Source organism: Manis pentadactyla, chromosome 8 (assembly GCF_030020395.1).
Source record: "Manis pentadactyla isolate mManPen7 chromosome 8, mManPen7.hap1, whole genome shotgun sequence".
Lineage (NCBI taxonomy): Eukaryota > Metazoa > Chordata > Mammalia > Pholidota > Manidae > Manis > Manis pentadactyla.
In genome coordinates this window covers 80,596,151-80,618,926 of record NC_080026.1, presented here as the reverse complement: position 1 = coordinate 80,618,926, position 22,776 = coordinate 80,596,151, and the positions used below count along the sequence as shown (strand labels likewise).

The 22,776-nt window shown below is 34.7% G+C and overlaps 1 protein-coding gene across 4 annotated transcripts in view; it reads left to right on the top strand.

The window, feature by feature from the left end:
• Window positions 1-20,838, top strand: part of IPMK (inositol polyphosphate multikinase) — a 67,915-nt gene extending 47,077 nt beyond the window's left edge. For all 4 annotated transcript variants that reach the window (XM_036895036.2, XM_036895035.2, XM_036895037.2 and 1 more), the window contains 2 exons: window positions 14,325-14,406; window positions 15,767-20,838. In XM_036895036.2, the coding sequence (XP_036750931.2) occupies window positions 14,325-14,406; window positions 15,767-16,389 (705 nt within the window). In that variant the 3' untranslated portion in view covers window positions 16,390-20,838. The remainder of the gene's footprint in view (window positions 1-14,324; window positions 14,407-15,766) is intronic.
• The last annotated feature ends 1,938 nt before the right edge of the window (window positions 20,839-22,776 follow it).

Sequence of the window (22,776 nt, the reverse complement as noted above, 5' to 3'; positions counted from 1 at the left end):
CCCATATTATTTGAAATGGCAGGATTTCCTTCTATCTCATGGCAGAATATTAATTCCATTGTATATGTGTATGTATAATAATATACATGTGTATATATGTATATATAGATAGATACACACATAAGTATACATACACACATACCACATCTTCTTTATCTATTGATGGACACTTAGGTTGTGTCCATGGATCTTGGCTGTTGTGCATAATGCTGCAGTGAACATGGGAGATATCTCAGATATATCCTGTTTTTATTTCTTTGGATGTATACCCCAAAGTAGAATTGCTGGACCATAGGATAGCTCTATTTTTAATTTTTGAGAAACCTCCATACTGTTTTTCATAGTGGTACACTAATTTACATTCCTGCTAACAGTGCACAAGGGTTCTTTCACATTCTTGCCGACACTTATTTTCTCTTGTTTTTTTGATACTAGCCATTCTAACAGGTGTGAGGTGATGGATCATTGTTGTTTTATATGCATTTCCCTGATTAGTGATGTTGAGCATCTTTTGATGTTCCTGTTGGCTATTTGGATATCTTCTTTGGAAAAATGTCTGTTCAGTTTCTCTGCCTATTTTTTAATCAGATTTTTTTTCCCTATTAAACTGTGTGAGTTCTTTACATATTTTGGGTATTAACCCCTTATCAGATATATGATTTGCTTGTATTTTCTCAGAACACACTATCTTGATTAATGTAGCTTTGGAGTGAGTTTTGAAATCAGGAATTGTGAGACCTCTGATGTTGGTCTTTTTCAAGATTGATTTGATTATTCTGGGTCCTTTAAATTTCCACATGAATTTAAGTATCAACTTCTAAGTTTCTGTAAAGAAATGATATCTGAGATTTTGCTAGGGATTGTGTTAGATCTGTAGATCAATATGGTGTCCTCTTATTTTTGTTCTCATAACTTCCTTTATATAGTAGTTGACAGTTTATAATTATATATCTTTTACTTATCTGAGAAAGGAGACAGTTGAAGTATGAAGTAGTAAATAAAAAAGGTAATGTGAATATTGATTTAATTATACAATTCTAGAATATAAAAATTGGGTTATAAACCTTGAATTTTAATAGTAGTAATGTTAGGATTATTTTTTTCAAATAGTGTATTTCTTCAGTAGGTGGTAAATTCATTGAATTTTTAAAATTACAATGGGTTTATAGAGTCATAATTAAAGTACACTCCAAATTTTAAAAATCTCTCCCAGAACAGTCATGCCTTTTACATTAAAAAATCCGTTAATAGATTGACGTTTACCAAATATATCAGTTTTTAAATATATGTGTGTTTCACCAGTAGTAGAAGAGGTTTAGTGGGTAGAATAACTTGCCAATTTTCTGTGCTGATTTACGTTTAAATTTTTAAATGACTTTCAGGAATTACACTGTATTTCCTCGATTCCCAGATGGTGTAAATGCTAAGACTCACTATTGATTTAATAAGATTTATAGAGGTATGTTTTACAAAAGAGTACACCTATAAAAGCAAGGAGGTCAAGACAGGAGTGGTATATTGGAAAAGGTGACCCAGGTTTACCCCACTATTTGAACATTTCTACCCCACTATTTGAATATTCTATAGTAGAACATTTCTATAAACCTTTTGTAAGCCAAAATGGTGTAAAGTGAAGAAGCAGTTACCATTAATTTATATGGGAATCTTTTAGCTTTTCCAGACTTAAAAAATACCACTTTTCTGATACCTTAAGAAACATCTTTGATGAAGAGACAGTTACTGTGTCTGATGTGTAGTGTATAATGAGGAATAATGTTGTTAGACTTTGTAATATTAAGCAGACTCCTTTAAGCTAACGGATGCACAAAATAAAGCACAGATGCTGACAAACAGTTGAACGCTATGGCACTTCGATGCTGAGATGCTGAGTGTATTCCCAGGGAAGGAGCTTGGTGGGGCTGCTCTCGCTGCTCAGGGTGCACTGCCTCAACAGCTTGCTGCAATACAAATGCTGAACAGTATTTTCACTTCTTTCATAAAAGTGAAAATCCTCTTTGGGTTTCTTTTGGTTAGCAAAAACATACTAACATAAGCCTTTTTTTGTAAAAGGGAAAAGTGAAGTGACATAAGCCTTTTTTTGTAAAAGGGAAAAGTGAAGTGGCATAATGAGAACTTTCAAAAAGCAGGGAATATCTGTATTTTGAACTGGCAACAAGGGAAAATAATAGAAAACCCAAGAAGAAGCAGAGCATATTATGAAACAAATTGATGTAAAGTGACTGGACCATACCTTATATAGGTAGGTCGGATGTATATTAAAGTATCAGACATAAGAGAAGTTAGTATATCAGCAACTTGCTTTGGGACTTACTGGGTTTTTGAATTGTGCCCTTGTGTACATGGTTGTTTAATTTTCAGTTTTCCATTGACTCTGAAAACATATGCAGTGTAATTATATGGATTTAATGTATTTATTAAGTAAAAGTAATTGAAATATAATTTGTAGAGAATCACCTGAAATTTCTTTAAAACATGTAATTCAGGATTGTAGATGATTTAATTTTTAGATGTTGCAGTATTTTTTGTCAACAACTTAAATTTTTTACAAAGAAATACCCTTTGGAGAGAAATAACCATTCTTAATTACTGATTCCTAGTTACTTGGGGAAGAGGTACTTCTCTTTTGATCTTTATTGATCCCATTTTCTAAAAATCAGACTTTTTGCATGTCTTTTTTTCTTTATAATAGTGGATGACAGTAACTCTTCATATCTCACAGTTCCCTTGAACTGATTTAATAGGAAATGTGCCTTGCTGAAGATACTTGAATTTGTTTGCTCCTGATGTAAGTTTACATAAAATAAGAAACTCATGTAGTGAAATATGATCCAGGAAGTATTGGAGCTTGCTTTACTTGGCTTTCTGTCCTCCTACATATTTTCACAGCTTTCCTTTTTTTTTTTTTTAAATAATTATTTTTTATTGAAGGGTAGTTGACGCACAGTATTACATACATAGTTTCAAGTGTACAACACAGTGGTAGAACATTTATATACATAATTCTAGGTTCCAGCTATCACCCTACCAAGCTGTTACAATATCTTGATTATATTCCTTATGCTATACATTACATCCCGGTTACTTATTTATTTTACCATTGGAAGTCTGTCCTTTTTTTTTGTGAGGGCATCTCTCATATTTATTGATCAAATGGTTGTTAACAACAATAAAATTCTGTATAGGGGAGTCAATGCTCAATGCACAATCATTAATCCACCCCAAGCCTAATTTTCGTCAGTCTCCAATCTTCTGAGGCATAACAAACAAGTTCTTACATGTAGAACAAATTCTTACATAATGAATAAGTTACATAGTGAACAGTACAAGGGCAGTCATCACAGAAACTTTCGGTTTTGCTCATGCATTATGAACTCTAAACAGTCAGTTCAAATATGAATACTCATTTGGTTTTTATACTTGATTTATATGTGGATACCACATTTCTCTCTTTATTATTATTATTTTTAATAAAATGCTGAAGTGGTAGGTAGATATAAGATAAAGGTAGAAAACAGTTTAGTGTTGTAAGAGAGCAAATGTAGATGATCAGGTGTGTGCCTGTAGACTATGTGTTAATCCAAGTTAGACCAGGGCAATAAAACATCCACGTATGCAGAAGTTTTCTCTCAGAACAGGGGGGGTGAGGTTCTAAGCCTCACCTCTGTTGATCCCCAATTTCTCACCTGATGGCCCCCCTGCGACTGTGCCTGTCTTAGGTTGTTCCTCCCTTGAGGAATCTTACCCGTCTCTGGCTAACCAGCCATCTTCCGGGGCCATACAGGGAAATGTGAAGTTGGTAAGTGAGAGGGAAGCCTTATTGTTTGAAAAGGTTAGCTTTTTACTTCTTTGCATATTTATGCCCTGTAGCTTCTATGCCCAGCATTTGTCTTGAGGTATCTTTACCACTTGGAAGAATTATGATACTCGGTAAATTTGATATGCGGCACGAATTCTATTTAAGGGTTCTAATTAGGAAGGAAGAAGAAAAGCTATAGAAGTAGCAGGCGGAAGAAAACATGGGAAGATTGATTATTTCTTTGACATATCTTCTTGTAGAGTAACTTCGGCATATATAGGTTTTAAGCTACTACTTAAATTGCGCACACACATTAACATAATAGGAGTATAGTTACATAACCAAAGCATACCTGTAATTACCAGCCATCTCCAGTGAAACCAAGAAAACCAGTTAGGCACCTTAGGCATTTGTGAAAACTTATCTATGATATGGTGGATATTGTCCAACTGAACTTGAACAGTCTGAGAGAAATCAGACAAATTAAAACAACCCATTCCTGGGGACTGTTCACGTGCCATATGTTCTTTTAACAATAAATAGTCTGTAGTTGTAAGACTTTGGAGCGCTACAATTTGCACTTCTCCTAATTCTTGGTTGAGTTCCAACAGTATAGATCCAGTCAAATTTTTTGTTTTACTGTATGCACAGGCCAGCTTAGATATCTCCTTCCTCATTCCCATGGCAAGTCCAGGAACTGGTGGGATGAGTGCATCTACAGCTGTAGCAGTGCGTGGATCTTTGTTGGGGTTTTTTGATGATCATCTTCTGGCATGAGTCTTCCAGAGAGTGCAGATGTTGGAAGTTCTTTTTCATATCGTATCTTAGTTCATTTTCGGGGTAGCCCAATTAGGCTTTGATCCTCTGTATAAACACAAACAGACCATTTGCCTACACTTTTATATGCCCTTTATACCCTTGTGTAGAACTCGTTGGAGGTTACCACACAGGAACTGCCCTTTTTTTTTTTTTTTTTTGCTTTGTTTTTGGTATCACTAATCTACACTTACATGACGAATATTATGTTTACTAGGCTCTCCCCTATACCAGGTCTCCCCTATAAACCCCTTTACAGTCACTGTCCATCAGCATAGCAAAATGTTGTAGAATCACTACTTGCCTCCTCTGTGTTGTACAGCCCTCCCTTTTCTCCTACCCCCCCATGCATGTTAATCTTAATACCCCCCTACTTCTCCCCCCCTTATCCCTCCCTACCCACCCATCCTCCCCAGTCCCTTTCCCTTTGGTACCTGTTAGTCCATTCTTGAGTTCTGTGATTCTGCTGCTGTTTTGTTCCTTCAGTTTTTCCTTTGTTCTTATATTCCACAGATAAGTGAAATCATTTGGTATTTCTCTTTCTCCGCTTGGCTTGTTTCACTGAGCATAATACCCTCCAGCTCCATCCATGTTGCTGCAAATGATTGGATTTGCCCTTTTCTTATGGCTGAGTAGTATTCCATTGTGTATATGTACCACATCTTCTTTATCCATTCATCTATTGATGGACATTTAGGTTGCTTCCAATTCTTGGCTATTGTAAATAGTGCTGCAATAAACATAGGGGTGCATCTGTCTTTCTCAAACTTGATTGCTGCGTTCTTAGGGTAAATTCCTAGGAGTGGAATTCCTGGGTCAAATGGTAAGTCTGTTTTGAGCATTTTGATGTACCTCCATACTGCTTTCCACAATGGTTGAACTAACTTACATTCCCACCAGCAGTGTAGGAGGGTTCCCCTTTCTCCACAGCCTCGCCAACATTTGTTGTTGTTTGTCTTTTGGATGGCAGCCATCCTTACTGGTGTGAGGTGATACCTCATTGTAGTTTTAATTTGCATTTCTCTGATCATTAGCGATGTGGAGCATCTTTTCATGTGTCTGTTGGCCATCTGTATTTCTTTTTTGGAGAACTGTCTGTTCAGTTCCTCTGCCCATTTTTTAATTGGGTTATTTGTTTTTTGTTTGTTGAGGCGTGAGAGCTCCTTATATATTCTGGACGTCAAGCCTTTATCGGATGTGTCATTTTCAAATATATTCTCCCATACTGTAGGGATCCTTCTTGTTCTATTGATGGTGTCTTTTGCTGTACAGAAGCTTTTCAGCTTAATATAGTCCCACTTACTCATTTTTGCTGTTGTTTTCCTTGCCCGGGGAGATATGTTCAAGAAGAGGTCACTCATGTTTATGTCTAAGAGGTTTGTGCCTATGTTTTCTTCCAACAGTTTAATGGTTTCGTGACTTACATTCAGGTCTTTGATCCATTTTGAGTTTACTTTTGTATATGGGGTTAGACAATGGTCCAGTTTCATTCTCCTACATGTAGCTGTCCAGTTTTGCCAGCACCACCTGTTGAAGAGACTGTCATTTCGCCATTGTATGTCCATGGCTCCTTTATCAAATATTAATTGACCATATATGTCTGGGTTAATGTCTGGATTCTCTAGTCTGTTTCATTGGTCTGTGGCTCTGCTCTTGTGCCAGTACCAAATTGTCTTGATTACTATGGCTTTATAGTAGAGCTTGAAGTTGGGGAGTGAGATATCCCCTACTTTATTCTTCTTTCTCAGGATTGCTTTGGCTATTCAGTGTCTTTGGTGTTTCCATATGAATTTTTGAATGATTTGTTCCAGTTCATTGAAGAATGTTGCTGGTAGTTTCATAGGGATTGCATCAAATCTGTATATTGCTTTGGGCAGGATGGCCATTTTGACGATATTAATTCTTCCTAGCCACGAGCATGGGACGAGTTTCCATTTGTTAGTGTCCCCTTTAATTTCTCTTAAGAGTGACTTGTAGTTTTCAGAGTATAAGTCTTTCACTTCTTAGGTTAGGTTTATTCCTAGGTATTTTATTTTTTTGGATGCAATTGTGAATGGAGTTGTTTTCCTGATTTCTCTTTCTGTTGGTTCATTGTTAGTATATAGGAAAGCCACAGATTTCTGTGCGTTGATTTTGTATCATGCAACTTTGCTGTATTCCCATATCAGTTCTAGTAGTTTTTGGGTGGAGTCTTTAGGGATTTTTATGTACAGTATCATGTCATCTGCAAATAGTGACAGTTTAACTTCTTCTTTACCAATCTGGATTCCTTGTATTTCTTTATTTTGTCTGATTGCCGTGGCTCGGACCTCCAGTACTATGTTAAATAACAGTGGAGAGAGTGGGCATCCCTGTCTAGTTCCCGATCTCAGAGGAAATGCTTTCAGCTTCTCGCTGTTCAATATAATGTTGGCTGTGGGTTTATCATAGATGGCCTTTATTATGTGGAGGTACTTGCCCTCTATTCCCATTTTGCTGAGAGTTTTTAACATGAATGGATGTTGAACTTTGTCAAATGCTTTTTCAGCATCTATGGAGATGATCATGTGGTTTTTGTCTTTCTTTTTGTTGATGTGGTGGATGATGTTGATGGACTTTCGAATGTTGTACCATCCTTGCATCCCTGGGATGAATCCCACTTGGTCATGGTGTACGATCCTTTTGATGTATTTTTGAATTCGGTTTGCTAATATTTTGTTGAGTATTTTTGCATCTACGTTCATCAGGGATATTGGTCTGTAGTTTTCTTTTTTGGTGGGGTCTTTGCCTGGTTTTGGTATTAGGGTGATGTTAGCTTCATAGAATGAGTTTGGGAGTATCCCCTCCTCCTCTATTTTTTGGGAAACTTTAAGGAGAATGGGTATTATGTCTTCCCTGTATGTCTGATAAAATTCCGAGGTAAATCCATCTGGCCCGGGGGTTTTGTTCTTTGGTAGTTTTTTGATTACCGCTTCAATTTCGTTGCTGGTAATTGGTCTGTTTAGATTTTCTGTTTCTTCCTGGGTCAATCTTAGAAGGTTATATTTTTCTAGGAAGTTGTCCATTTCTCCTAGGTTTCCCAGCTTGTTAGCATATAGGTTTTCATAGTATTCTCCAATAATTCTTTGCATTTCCGTGGGGTCCGTCGTGATTTTTCCTTTCTCGTTTCTGATACTGTTGATTTGTGTTGACTCTCTTTTCTTCTTAATAAGTCTGGCTAGAGGCTTATCTATTTTGTTTATTTTCTCGAAGAACCAGCTCTTGGTTTCATTGATTTTAGCTATTGTTTTATTCTTCTCAATCTTATTTATTTCTTCTCTGATCTTTATTATGTCCCTCCTTCTGCTGACCTTAGGCCTCATTTGTTCTTCTTTTTCCAATTTCGGTAATTGTGACATTAGACCATTCATTTGGGATTGCTCTTCCTTTTTTAAATATGCTTGGATTGCTATATACTTTCCTCTTAAGACTGCTTTTGCTGCATCCCACAGAAGTTGGGTCTTAGTGTTGTTGTTGTCATTTGTTTCCATATATTGCTGGATCCCCATTTTGATTTGGTCATTGATCCATTGATTATTTAGGGGCATGTTGTTAAGCCTCCATGTGTTTGTGAGCCTCTTTGCTTTCTTTGTACAGTTTATTTCTAGTTTTATGCCTTTGTGGTCTGAAAAGTTGGTTGGTAGGATTTCAATCTTTTGGAATTTTCTGAGGCCCTTTTTGTGGCCTAGTATGTGGTCTATTCTGGAGAATGTTCCATGTGCACTTGAGAAGAATGTATATCCCGCTGCTCTTGGATGTAGAGTTGTATAGATGTCTATTAGGTCCATCTGCTCTACTGTGTTGTTCAGTGCTTCCGTGTCCTTACTTATTTTCTGCCCAGTGGATCTATCCTTTGGGGTGAGTGGTGTGTTGAAGTCTCCTAGAATGAATGCATTGCAGTCTATATCCCCCTTTAGTTCTGTTAGTATTTGTTTCACATATGCTGGTGCTCCTGTGTTGGGTGCATATATATTTAGAATGGTTATATCCTCTTGTTTGACTGAGCCCTTTATCATTATGTAGTGTCCTTCTTTATCTCTTGTTACTTTCTTTATTTTGAAGTCTATTTTGTCTGATATTAGTACTGCAACCCCTGCTTTCTTCTCACTGTTGTTAGCTTGAAATATGTTTTTCCATCCCTTGACTTTTCGTCTGTACATGTCTTTGGGTTTGAGGTGAGTTTCTTGTAAGCAGCATATAGATGGGTCTTGCTTTTTTATCCATTCTTTTACTCTGTGTCTTTTGATTGGTGCATTCAACCCATTAACATTTAGGGTGACTATTGAAGGATATGTACTTATTGCCATTGCAGGCTTTAAATTCGTGGTTACCAAAGGTTCAAGGTTAGCCTCTTTAGTATCTTACTGCCTAACTTAGCTCGCTTATTGAGCTGTTATATACACTGTCTGGAGATTCTTTTCTTCTCTCCCTTCTTGTTCCTCCTCCTCGATTCTTCATATGTTGGGTGTTTTGTGCTGTGCTCTTTCTAGGAGTGCTCCCATCTAGAGCAGTCCCTGTAAGATGTTCTGTAAAGGTGGTTTGTGGAAAGCAAATTCCCTCAGCTTTTGTTTGTCTGGGAATTGTTTAATCCCACCGTCATATTTGAATGATAGTCGTGCTGGATACAGTATCCTTGGTTCAAGGCCCCTCTGTTTCATTGTATTAAATATATCATGCCATTCTCTTCTGGCCTGTAGGGTTTCTGTTGAGAAATCTGACGTTAGCCTGATGGGTTTCCCTTTATAGGTGACCTTTTTCTCTCTAGCTGCCTTTAACACTCTTTCCTTGTCCTTGATCTTTGCCATTTTAATTATTATGTGTCTTGGTGTTGCCCTTCTTGGATCCTTTCTGTTGGGGGTTCTGTGTATTTCCGTGGTCTGTTCGATTACTTCCTCCCCCAGTGTGGGGAAGTTTTCAGCAATTATTTCTTCTAAGATACTTTCCATCTCTTTTCCTCTCTCTTTTTCTTCTGGGACCCCTATAATACGGATATTGTTCCTTTTGGATTGGTCACACAGTTCTCTTAATATTGTTTCATTCCTGGAGATCCTTTTGTCTCTCTCTATGTCAGCTTCTATGCGTTCCTGTTCTCTGATTTCAATTCCATCAATGGCCTCTTGCATTCTATCCATTCTGCTTATAAACCCTTCCAGAGTTTGTTTCATTTCTGCGATCTCCTTTCTGGCATCTGTGATCTCCTTCCGGACTTCATCCCATTTCGCTTGCGTATTTCTCTGCATCTCTGTCAGCATGTTTATGATTCTTATTTTGAATTCTTTTTCAGGGAGACTGGTTAGGTCTGTCTCCTTCTCTGGTGTTGTCTCTGTGATCTTTGTCTGCCTGTAGCTTTGCCTTTTCATGTTGATAGGAATAGTCTGCAGAACTGGGACGAGTGACGGCTGGAAGGACTTCCTTTCTTGTTGGTTTGTGGCCCTCCTCTCCTGGGAGAACAGCGGCCTCTAGTGGCTTGTGCTGCGCAGCTGCGCGCAGACAGGGTTTCTGCTTCCTGCCCGGCTGCTATGGAGTTAATCTCCGCTGTTGCTGTGGGCGTGGCCTAGCTCGGGCAGCTACTCCAAAATGGTGGAGTCGCGTTGGAGCAGGAGCTGCTGGGAGGCTATTTATCTCCGTAAGGGGCCTCCCTGCTCCCTGCAGCCCAGGGGTTAAGGTGCCCAGAGATCCCGGATTCCCTACCTCTGGATTAAGTGACCCGCCCTGCCCCTTTAAGACTTCCAAAAAGCACCCGCCAAAACAAAACAACACCCACCAAAAAAAAAAAAAAGAAAGAAAGAAAAAAAAATTTTTTAATTAAAAAAAAAGTTTTTAATTAAAAAAAAAAAAAAAAAAGGTGGTCATTTGTTTTTCTTTATTCTCCGGTGCCAGCCTCAGGCCTCTGCTCACCGGTCTTTCTGCCCTGTTTCCTAGTATTGGGGTCCCTATCCCTTTCAGACTTCCAAAAAGCGCTCGCCAAAACAAAACAGCAAAAAAGCAAAAAAAAAAATGGTCGCGCGCTTTTCTTATGTCCTCTGTCGCCCAGCCTCCAGTGCCTGCTCACTGTTCTTGCTGCCCTGTTTTCCTAGTATCGAGCGCCCTGCACTCTGACCCGGATGTCGGGGGCTGGGTGTTCGGCAGCCCTGGGCTCCGTCTCCCTCCCGCTCTGCCTGCTCTTCTCCCGCCGGGAGCTGGGGGGAGGGGCGCTCGGCTCCCGGGGGGCCGGGGCTTGTATCTTACCCCCTTTGCGAGGCGCTGGGTTCTCTCAGGTGCGGATGTGGTCTGGATATTGTCCTGTGTCCTCTGGTCTTTATTCTAGGAAGGGTTGTCTTTGTTATATTTTCATAGATATATGTTGTTTTGGGAGGAGATTTCCGCTGCTCTACTCACGCCGCCATCTTCCGCCCCTCCTTTTCACAGCTTTCCTTTTCATTAAAAAAAAAAAATAGATGCTTTTTTTGGTTACATTTTTAAATGTTTTCAAGAGGGGAGTATAACTTGATTTATAAGTGTCTTTGCTACTAACCAACAGATTGGAGAAACTCACAGATCTCTTTCCATTCTAGCTTTAACTAGTAAAGTAGAAATAGAGGAAGAGAAAATATCAATAAAGGTGTTCCACTAAAACTGTTTAGCTTTAGTCTATATGTGAAATTTAGATTCTTATGTGAAATTTAATGTACCTCAGATAATGCACTCCTGATGTGGGAATTTTTATTTTGAGAAACCTCTTTTTTTGTTTATTTCCTAGTTTGTAGTTTACATGATTCCGTATTTGAAAATTCTTCTCATTGACTTTTTGTATTCATATTTCAGATTAATTTTCTTAATTTCATCCTTTTTTATTGCAATATGATTGACGTACAACACTGTGTAAGTTTAAGGTTTAAGTGTTGATTTGACGTATATAAATAAATATATACGGTAGTATGATTACCACCTTAGCATTAGCTAACACATATGTCATGTTGAGAATCCACTTTTAAACATACTTATGTGTATAGAGAACATAAGTGTTGTTTTTTTTTAATACATTTGGGATATGTTTAACTATTTTTATAAAAATAATATTTCCTGTAGTCAAAGTAATTTTTGGTGTTTATAAAGTGCTTTCTTCCATTTCATACTAAACACTACTTGATACTGTCTTTAATAGGCTACATGTATGTGTAAGAACATGGTTATATTTTAATTTTTTTAATGAAGTAAAGCATTTGAGATGAATGTAATTAGTTATATTAATTTCTAAATCAATATATGCTTAGTGCTTCTTCAAAAATATTTAATTAAAATTTGAAAAGATAGATAGTTGTATTGTTCAAACTCCAAAAAATAGAGAAAGGCACATAGACGTTTCCCTCCACATAGGATATCATAACTGTAGTTATTTTTACTTCCAGTGTAGCCTTCCAGAGATATTGTAGACATATACAAATATTGCATATATGTGTTCTTTTATCATAAAACCACTTTGAACACTCTTCCATATCTTGCCTTTTTCTCCATTTAACATATCATGGAGATCTTACTGTACTGGCACAATGTTAATATACCAAAATTTAACTAGTTCTCTTTGATGAAGCCTTTGTTACCAGTCTTTTGTTATAATAAATAATGAGTATAAATGAGTAACCAGAGATCTACCTCATTCCTTTATAGGTGAAGTTTCTAGAGGGGAATTGCTTGGTTTACATGCATTTGTAATTTTGATAGATAATTGGAAATGTGCCTAACATGGAGCAGTGGTTTTGAACCAGAGGCTATTTTGCTCCCCAGGGAGAGATTTGGCAATGTCTGAACACATTTTAGTTGTCATAATCTTGGGAAAGTTCTGCTCCCAGTATGATTGAGAACTGTTTGATTTGTGTTATCTCTTCAGATCCTTTGTTCCCCTTAAGAGTAAACATTCCCATTGTTCATCATGCAAATTTCCAATACCTTTTCCCTGCTTGTCTTTTAATTTCTGCATGGCAAAAAACACTGAATATTTAGTAACACATATTGTATGTTGTGGGAATTTCTGAGTTTTGGTTGGAAATGCCTTCCTTAATCATCAATTAGTCAAGGATTCTTCCATTTTGGGGGGTGGGCCACTGTTATTTCATTTTATACATTTCTATCTGTGATATATTTGGGATTTATCCTGGTATAAGTTATAAGTACAACTTACTTTTTTTTGGATTATTGCTTAATTATAATGGCACCATTTAATAACTAATCATGTTTTCTACTGATTTAAATTCTGTTATCACATACAAGTTTCTAATACATATTTAATTCTAAGAAAAGTTTTAATGGAATCAATCTCTTGGAGGTATCTACACTCCCATGCTCACTGCTACATCAGTCATAATAGCCAAGATAAGGAAACAGCCGTAGTGTCCATCTGCAGGTGAATGGATGGGGAAGATGTGGTGTATATACCTATAAAACAGAATATTATTCAGCCATGAGAAAGAAAGAGCATGAGCAAACCCAGAGGGCATTTTGTTAAGTGCAGTAAGCCAGACAAATAACAAATAAAGACAAATAACTTATGGCACCACTTATATGTGGAATTAAAAAAAAAACAACTGATGTCATAACAGAAAACAGAATTGGCTGAAAGTAGATCTTAAGTGTTCTCACCATACACAGAGAAAGCTAGTTCATTATGTAAAGTAATACATGTGTTAATTATCTTGATCTTGGCAATCATTCCATGATGTATATGTACACCAAATAATCATGTTGTATATGCCAAATATATACAGTTATATTTGTAATTTATTCCTCAATAAAGTTGGAAAAATATAGATAAAATATGTTTTAAGATCTAGTAGGATGGCAAGGTTATTCCCTTGTTATTAACCTTATTTGAATTTTTCCTGGATATTGTTTTTCTATATGAACTTTAAAATTAGGTAATATAGTTTAAAACAGTGTTTTATTATAACCTCATTTTAGTTGTTGCTTAAGTAGAATTGATATTTTTTATGATGTTGAGTCTTGCTGTCTGAGAGCATGGGGTATGTGTATGTGAGGAATATTTTAAAGATGTCTTTTTGCTTACTTAGTTTACTTCCATGTTTTATTTCTCAATTGATGCATTTGTAAATGGAATGCTCCATTACATTTTCTAATTTGTTACTTGTATATGTGAAAGCTTATTTTCTGTTTACTACTTTGTACTGTCACCATTTCAAGTTTTTATTTTATTAGTTTTAAAGTTGATTTTCCAAGATAGCATCATTATCTATAAAGAGTAATATTTTTATCACCTCCTTTCCAAATTACTATACCTCTAATTTTTCTCTTGTCTATTTGCATTTGCTAGAAACTCCAAAACAATATTAGACAGCCATGATGATAAAAGACATTGTGATAGAATACTTTATGTGGAAGCTTCTTGCATTTTAGAACAGATGCTTGCTTTTTACCCACATTATATTTGAGGCTAACTTTTGATTACAATACATAGTTTTTTTCATATTGAAAATATTCATTTATCCTCTTAAGAGTTTTCATCAATAGTGGATGCCTTTTTATCATCCATTGGCATGACAATATGATTTTTTCTTCTTAAATCCATTAGATTGAATTATGTAAGTAGATCCTCCCATCTTTAACCATCCTTGCATTGCTGGAATAAACCCCATGTGGTCAAGGAATATTAGTTTTTAATATTCAGTGCTTTTTCTGACAGGTTTATCATGTTCATTCTGATAGCTATGAGACACAAAATCAGCACTATGGACGAGGCTTAACAAAAGAAACTCTAAAGGATGGTAAGGATTGAAAAACCATTATTTCATTGCTTTCATTAGCATACATTTATCATAACTCTAAAGTGATTTCAGTTTTAATTCTCTTTTGGTATGTTGATTCAATTCACAATAAATAAACTTTTGAAAAGAAATGAACCTTAGATTCACAGAATTGGGCTAATCATGGTATGCCAAAACCATGGGCCTATGAATGGCCCCCTTTTACATTTTAATTCATTTCTTATTAATATACTTAAAAAAATCACATATCTATGAACCAACTATCTAGTTCAAGTCCTGGAACTAGTATATATAGTATATTAAATCTTTAAATCTTAGTATATTAGTATATTAAAATTACTTACTACATAAGAAACTTTAAAATGTCTATTATAGCATAAAGTGTATTTTTACTGAAATTTCCTATATATAGGTGAGCTGTATATTTTAAGGTTCTAGAACTACATAAATACTTCTTAAAATAAAAAGTTAATTCTTAGCTCTGCCTAAGATGGGAAAGAGCTTATATGTAGTATAAATAGTTTGAAGAGGAATTTTTATATATGTAAAATATCTGCAGTGTGATCATAATAGTTAGTATTTGCCTGGGTTTACTTAACCATAACAAGAAAATAGTCATATTGACTCTTGATTAAAATACTACTCAGGCTGATTTGAATATATTTTTCTTTTTATCAGTTTTTGTCCCAAAGTAGTGGAACAAGTTATTTAAAAGCAGAAATCAAATTATATGTACTTAAAAACTCCCAAATATGATAAAATAGTCAATGTTTTAAATAATTTTAAAAGAGGCCTAATTTGATAGGTTAAAACAGTTAAGTCTCAGTTTTGAAAAACATATCCAACCTGGAGTAGTATTAATCTTCAGGTGAGTTTAACTTTTATAAAAAGATTGAGAACAGAAAAAATTTAGTAGTTATGATTTGGTATTTTGGTATGGGCGGTTGACACCATGAAAAATGATTTGACTCTAGGTTTTAGATTAGCTCTTGAATGTGATCCGAACAAGTAATCTTACTGTAAAATATCTGACAACAGCAAATGAGGCCGTTTTAGAATCACATAGCTTAAGAGAATATATGTAGAGAAAAATAAACTACTTAGTCTACTTATAATTTTTTTTGTCTAGATATATTTCACTTTACATAATTGTCATTTAAATTTTTCTACCAGAAGTATCTTCACCAGATATTAAGTTGAGGTCCTAGTTTCTATCTAACTAGAATTCTTACCTGTTCAATTAGTTGTAAGGGGTAATGGGGAAAAAAATTGAAGAATTGTACCTTAGAAGAGATTATTTTCCATGTGATAGCTGTTTCACAATTTCATTATAATCCTAATATTTTCCTTTTTATAATAGGCATGTCCAGGTTTTTTCATAATGGATTCTTCTTAAGAAAAGATGCTGTTGCTGCCAGTATTCGGAAGATTGAGAATATTCTGCAGTGGTTTGAAAGCCAGAAGCAGCTTAACTTTTATGCAAGCTCATTACTGTTTGTTTATGAAGGTTCATCTCAGCCAACTACTACAATATCAAATGACAGAACTTTGGCGGAAAAGTTTTTGTCCAAAGGACAAATCTCAGACACAGACATACTGGAGTATAATAATAACTTTCATGTGTTAAGTTCCACAGTGAATGGAAAAATAGAGACTTCAGTAGGCAAAAGCTTGTCCAAAGTGTATTCTCGTCACAGAAAAATGTATGCAAAAAAACATCACAGTCAGACTTCATTGAAAGTTGAAAATACAGAGCAAGGCAACGGGTGGAAAAGCATGTCACAGGAACATTTAAACGGAAATGTACTTTCCCAACTGGAAAAAGTTTTCTACCATCTTCCCACTGGTTGCCAAGAGACTGCAGAAGTAGAAGTACGAATGATTGATTTTGCCCATGTGTTCCCTAGCAACACAATAGATGAGGGATATGTTTATGGGCTGAAGCATTTAATTACTGTACTGCAAAGTATTTTAGATAATTAAATCCTTTGCTGCAGTCTCTTTAAGGGGTGGGGCATCCATAAAGAAGAACAGCAGTCAGTATCTCTGCACTTGTAATGCTATGTAAAAAATTTGTGTGAGTCAACATTCTATTCGTCTTTATACTTTTGGTAGAAGGGTTAACTTTTTTATAATCTTACTCAGGAAAACTTATTTGTTCATTAGAAAACTATGAAGAATAAAGAAACTTAGGAATGTTAAGCAGGGAATGTGGTGGTACATGATTCAAACATCTACTTGACTCAAGCAAAATATAAACCATTTATTCAGTCATTAAAAGTTTAGCTTTCTGTAGCCAATTTACCATGAAATCTCTGTCCACCCAATCTTGACAATGAGCCATATCTAAACTCATTACATTATTAGAATACTTAAAAAAATATAGAAAGCACAGGTTGATGTCTTTCATATTGATGTATGAAGTTATTAGAACTGGAGAAAATTCTACTTTAGAAGTAAGGACTGTTTAGGTATTATATGGAAGTTCAGACTAGCTTATCAGAAGGTGCTTCTTAGTAAAATTATTTAGAATTATTTCATTCCAAAAGCAAGTTTTCCCTTTAATTTCCATTTATATGCATATTTCAAAATATTTCATGAAAAGATCATTGAAATGACTAACAACAACAACAAAAATCTTGAAATTCAGGGCACTGATTATTATTTCCAAGGTCAGGTGAAAAGAGAACTTCTTTGCAGGGGACAAAATATTTTTATTTTAAAAATCTTTTCATTTATGAAAAAATTAGAATATATACTTACTACATTGTAAAAAGTGTTACGAACCACAAAATACCTTTTCCTCTAATTGCAGCTTCCAAAAGGTGGATAGATTTAAGCTTTTCTTTTTTTTTCTTCCTTCATAACTTTTGAGAGTTTTATCTTCTAAAATTCATGAAATTATATATCCCCATTTAGTTAAGCAGTAGTATAAAATAAATGTTGCTGAAATGTGTTTTTCAGAATTCTAATAAGCAAAGGACAACATTCAGTAGTGTATTATCAAAAGTAATATGTGTAAATTAGTGCATCACATCGAGTTTGGTGCATATCTAAATCCATGCTTTTATTTCACTCTTATAGAACAGTTTTATATCATATTCAATAGAAGAAACTATAGTTTTATTTTGCAGGGTGGTGTGGGGGGAATCCATTTTTCCCGGAAAAATTAGATTCTTAAATATTATCTGTGTTTCACATCCATTACCTTTAAAAAAATAACTAGTTATTTGTTGTTGAAAACATTTAAAACTTTGAAATTAAATTTGTAAATATGTTAGATGTTTATGTTTTCATTACTTGCACTTTGATTCACTAATAACATGTCTAAGTAGTAATAGTTTTGCTGGTAAACGTTTTAGAGTTGTGAATTAGTAGACTTCCTCCCCTCTGTTTTCCCCTAGAATTACAAATTAAAACTTGTAAATCCAAGTACCTTTTTTTGTTGTGGAGAAAAGTATCAATTTTATGTTTATTTCACCTTCCCAAACTTTTTCCCAGTGCACTTTGCATATATCTGAGCACAAACAGAAGTACCAAATGCTCTGTAAATTCTATGCTTAGTAAGTCTATTAAACCTAAATAACTTTAAAATTCATATGCATTTTGTTATATCAAAATTTGTTTTTAATTTTTTATTTAGAGTCACTGTAAGTATTTTCCATTGGGACTTCATGTTTTTCTGTACTGCCCAAAAAATCTTTTTTGAGAGGGTGAATTTCAAGTCATAATTAGTAGTCAGAAATTTTTTAGTTTTACTTTTTTTCTCCTGCAATCTAGATTTTTGTTGTTGTTGTTATTTGGGTAGTGGTTCTGTTGATCTTAAGTTCAGATAATTAAACACTATTTTGAAACTTAAGAAGCTTTTTTTGTATGGGATGTTATCAGCCTATGTACAATGGATTTAATAAATTTAAGTGTTATCAGACTTTTTGCATATTTTAGCTCAATAAAGTATGAATCAACTGTTGTAGATTTTCTTTATCCATATTTGGACATACGTTTTCGTAAAATCAGTGTCTTACCTTTTTGATACAACAGATCATGTTTTTTGTTTTAATAAAACAAGAAGCGCTTTTTATCTTTTGTTTTTCAGGGAAGGGATTAACGTTTAATTCTGTTTGTTTACATCTTTTTATCACTGTTATACAATGCCCATTTTATCTTACCCGTTTTTTTTTACTTTTTTCTATCTAGTCCAGTCAGTTAACATTACACTGAAATTTACCACTGTGGGGATGATCACTATTCACCAAGCATATTTAAACATGTAAATGTTTAAGAAATAAGCATAATAAGGATATAGTTTGGGTCAATAGGATCATCATAGGTTTCTTCCCCTAGGAAACATAAATAATGATTTTGGTGTTTCTTATGGAATGCACTCACAAAAGGACTTTAAGAAATTGTGGACAGTGAATAACACATTTCTCTAATAAAAATGTAAATTGTATAATAGTTTTATAGTGTATTTACATTAATATTTTAATATGGATGAAGTTGCATAGATTAAAATAAAAATTGACAAATGCTAAATATTTTATCTAAATAGTTTTTCAAGAAACAGTTGTGCAAATGTGTATATTAAATGGCTCTAACATGGAGCTTGCGGTATTTTCACCTCAGTATTCATTATTCTTAGTTTTATGTGTCTGGAAAGATTGTTACTAGGCCTCTTTACACTACAGTTTGCTATTCTGGGGCTTTAGATTGTGTTAATCTGAGTAACTTTTTTAGTATAATTTACAATTTTATGATTTTCAAGATGCTTGTTATATCTCTATATAACAACTGAAAAATTAATTTTCAGATATATTTCAGTTGCAATTTTCTTGTTTCACTCAAACGAAAACATTTGTTTCTAGGCTTTGGAATATTGTAGAAGATGTAGAATGAAAAAAAACAGTGGAAGAATTTTATTTGTGGAATTACAGAAATTTTGTCCACTATTTTTAAAGCATCATCATCATTTTAGTACTTAGCAGTTTGGCATTTGATACTTTAAAACTTGATTTGCTTTAAGAATTGCTTACAATGCTTTGTAATAATCTACCTTATCCAGTGCCTTTAACCTTGATTTGATATATTTGTAGCCTCATTTACCCTTCCATTACATCCTATAATATTTTCATAGCCTAGCCATCGTTTTCTTTTTTAAAAAGTTGTCAGTTTGGTTGTTGACGTAAAGAGGTAGTAGTTGTCTTTTAATGCTTTGAGAAAACGTGTAGAGTTGCCTGTGGAGGCCAGGCTTTCTCATTCAGAAATATTTACTGTATGTCAACCATGTGCTAAGCATTTTTAACCCCTGAATATATATCATGAACCAATTAGACAAAGCCTTAACCATTTCCAGCTTCTGCTGGAATGGGTTTGAGGTTGGGTTGGAGGCTTAATGAAAATGGAAATGAAGAAGATGCATTTAAAGATAGTTACTATTTGACTTTATGTAAAGATAAGGTAATTATTGATTTGAGATGAAGCAACAATGTATTACATAAAAAATAATACTTTGCAGCATTATCTCTATTTGACTTTGAGTTCAAATAGTAATTATGAATAGCAAAAAAGGCCTTAATTTTTCACTTTTCTTGGTGGCAAAGGTACGTTTACTTAGACTGTCCATTTAAAATAGTATTTTAACATAACATTACTGTGAAAAACATTCCATTACATATTCACGAGCAAATTACTGCACATTTTTAAAGTTGTATTTTACAGTTTAGTGCAAATATTTTAGGCCTTGATCTTCAGGTCACTGGTATTTTGAATTTGGCAATGAATATGAAATTACTTTTTAACTTACAGAGTGATTGTATTGTTACTTAAAATGCTTGTTAAAGTTCTAGGAAGGATGGAGTCTCCATTTTCTTTGGAATTAAAATTCTTATTTTGATAGTGTCTAGTAAGAGGAAATAGTATTCATGCAACTAAACAAATACAAATAAACTCATAAGAATTTTTTTAATTGTTAAATTTTGCTATTATTGGGCCTGGTGTTCACTTACAATATATGTTAACAGATTTAATTATGAAGTGAAATAGTCTTAAGTATGATGTATAATGCACCTGCATATAAGTGGAAATGGTGTGCACAAAGACACTTTACTCTGGGGAGCTGTACTGGAAGATTTATGACAGCATGTGAAATTGTACCTAAAATTGTGTTATTAGTGACTATGCTAAATCTATTGTACTTGAATGAATGTATTTAGTCAGAATTGCTTTGCTTTAAATGTCTAAACAATGTCTCTTTTTAATGTGTTTGTAATTTGTACTATGATGGGGGTATTCTTGGACTGCAGGGGTTATTGTCAACATGTGATTTGTGTTTTTATAGAATCATCTAATGTGACATACTGATTTTTATAACTGATATTTAGATAATTCTAATAACTGTATATTTGACAAACTATTAAAATGTTTTGCATTGGAGCTTTTCTTCATTAATTATAATATGCTAATAAACTCATGATAGTTTTAAAATGACATTCAACAAATATTTGAGTACAAATTATGTACTAGAAACCATAGGAATGATTAGGGATTCAAATATGATTAAGAAAGGATGTTAAAAGAACCATATGCATTGTAAATGAAAAATTATGTAAACTATTAAGTATGAATATTTATTTTTCTATCATGGGCTAAAGTCTAATCAACCTAATAGGAGGAGAGGTGGCCTGTAGGAGAAGCAAATTGATGTGGCTGTGAAAACACAATTTTAAAGCTTCAGAAATATGTGAGATTTTTGCATGCATTTGAAATTTTATGGATCTATTACTTTTCATTCATTAATGTAAAAAAAAGACACTGTCTAATACCTACCCCTAATCAGGCACTGTATTTGACTTTGAAGATTTTAAAAAGTTGAAGAGATTCAAGACCTATCCTCAAGATTTGTACTGTCTCGTAGAAAGAAAAAAACATGTGAATATGAGCTAAAATGTTATTGGGGCTATGACTGGTGGTTACTAATATCTAGCAGTACTGTGGAAGAGGAGAGTCCTAATAGCATGCAAGAGGAAGAAGAGAGTGTGCTATTGATTCATAACCTCATAGTAATCATGAGTCAAGGCTCTACAAGGTTGTATGGCATTCTTTTAATGCCTGCTACCATGCACTGTAGGTAGAAGCAGTACTGTGAAGTAGTTTCTTGTTAAGATGGGCTACCTAACTGCTGAAAATAACAGAATCCCACTGCCATATTCTGCAAGTTACAGCTAAGTGTAAGAACTAAATAAAAGTTGGAATGAAATAATAAAATTAAAAATGAAAGTAATCACTTACAGGTTTTGTAAAAAATGTAGGCTCCAATTCAGACCTGGATGGGGTCTTGACACTCCTGGTCCATGAACCACACACTGAGTAGTAAGATTCTCAAAAAGTTCTTTGGGGATGGAGTGTGCAGTAGAACTTGGGTCACTTTGATCCAAATGACCAGAGCTATTTCAAAGTTAGGAGAGAGTGCTAAGAAACAAATGGATTGAGAATTTGAGAAAATACAGCCTGTAACGGCTCAAGATAATACTGGCCATTATCAGTTGGAAGAGAAGGTCACCTATGTCAGGCCACTAAACCTTCCTCCTGCAACAGATCTTAATATGAGTCCTGTAAAAATAGATGTGTCCTTTTCTGTTTGTACCATTGGCCTTTTTTAATGTGTGAATGATGACTACTTTGCCAACTCTTGCATATGCTTGCTCATTTTGCTGTACTTTACATCTAACAAAATTCTAGAGATGCGTTAGGCATAAGTGACATGGTCCAGTTGGTTTGCATACTCTGAAATGTGTTAAGTCAAATCTGCGTTTCTGAGAGAAGTTAGGAAAGTCTTAAAAACTGTCATTTATTAAGTCAGTATAATTTGACGAAGTGCCTTGGGATGGACACAAAGATGAACATGGAAGCATCATGTAGACACTTGTTAGTCTACGGAAGAAGAAATGGTATGATCTTACACATTTTGAAGATTGTAAGCTTAAGGTAAATAGGCTTAATTTAAGCTTACAGGGCTTGGATCCTGTTCAAAGAATAAAACTAATACCATAACTTTTAGCTCTCATCAGTCTTAACTTCCATTTTTCAATCCGTGTTATGGTTGGCCCTAACCCACTGAGGTTATGCCAGAGGTAAGAGAGGACAATCTAAGTAATAGGCTAGCCTGACCACTCTGCAGTTATTGCCACATAACACCCAAAAATGTAAGTGGCTTAAACAATTGCCCTTTATTAATTTGTATGGATCTGCAAATCAGTTGGTTTTGGCTGATCTAGGCTAGACTTACGTTTCTAAAACGAACTGGCAGATCATCTGAGTTGGGGGTCAGGGTGGAAGTAGGTTGTGAGCCAGTCTAGGATGGTTGGGATGATG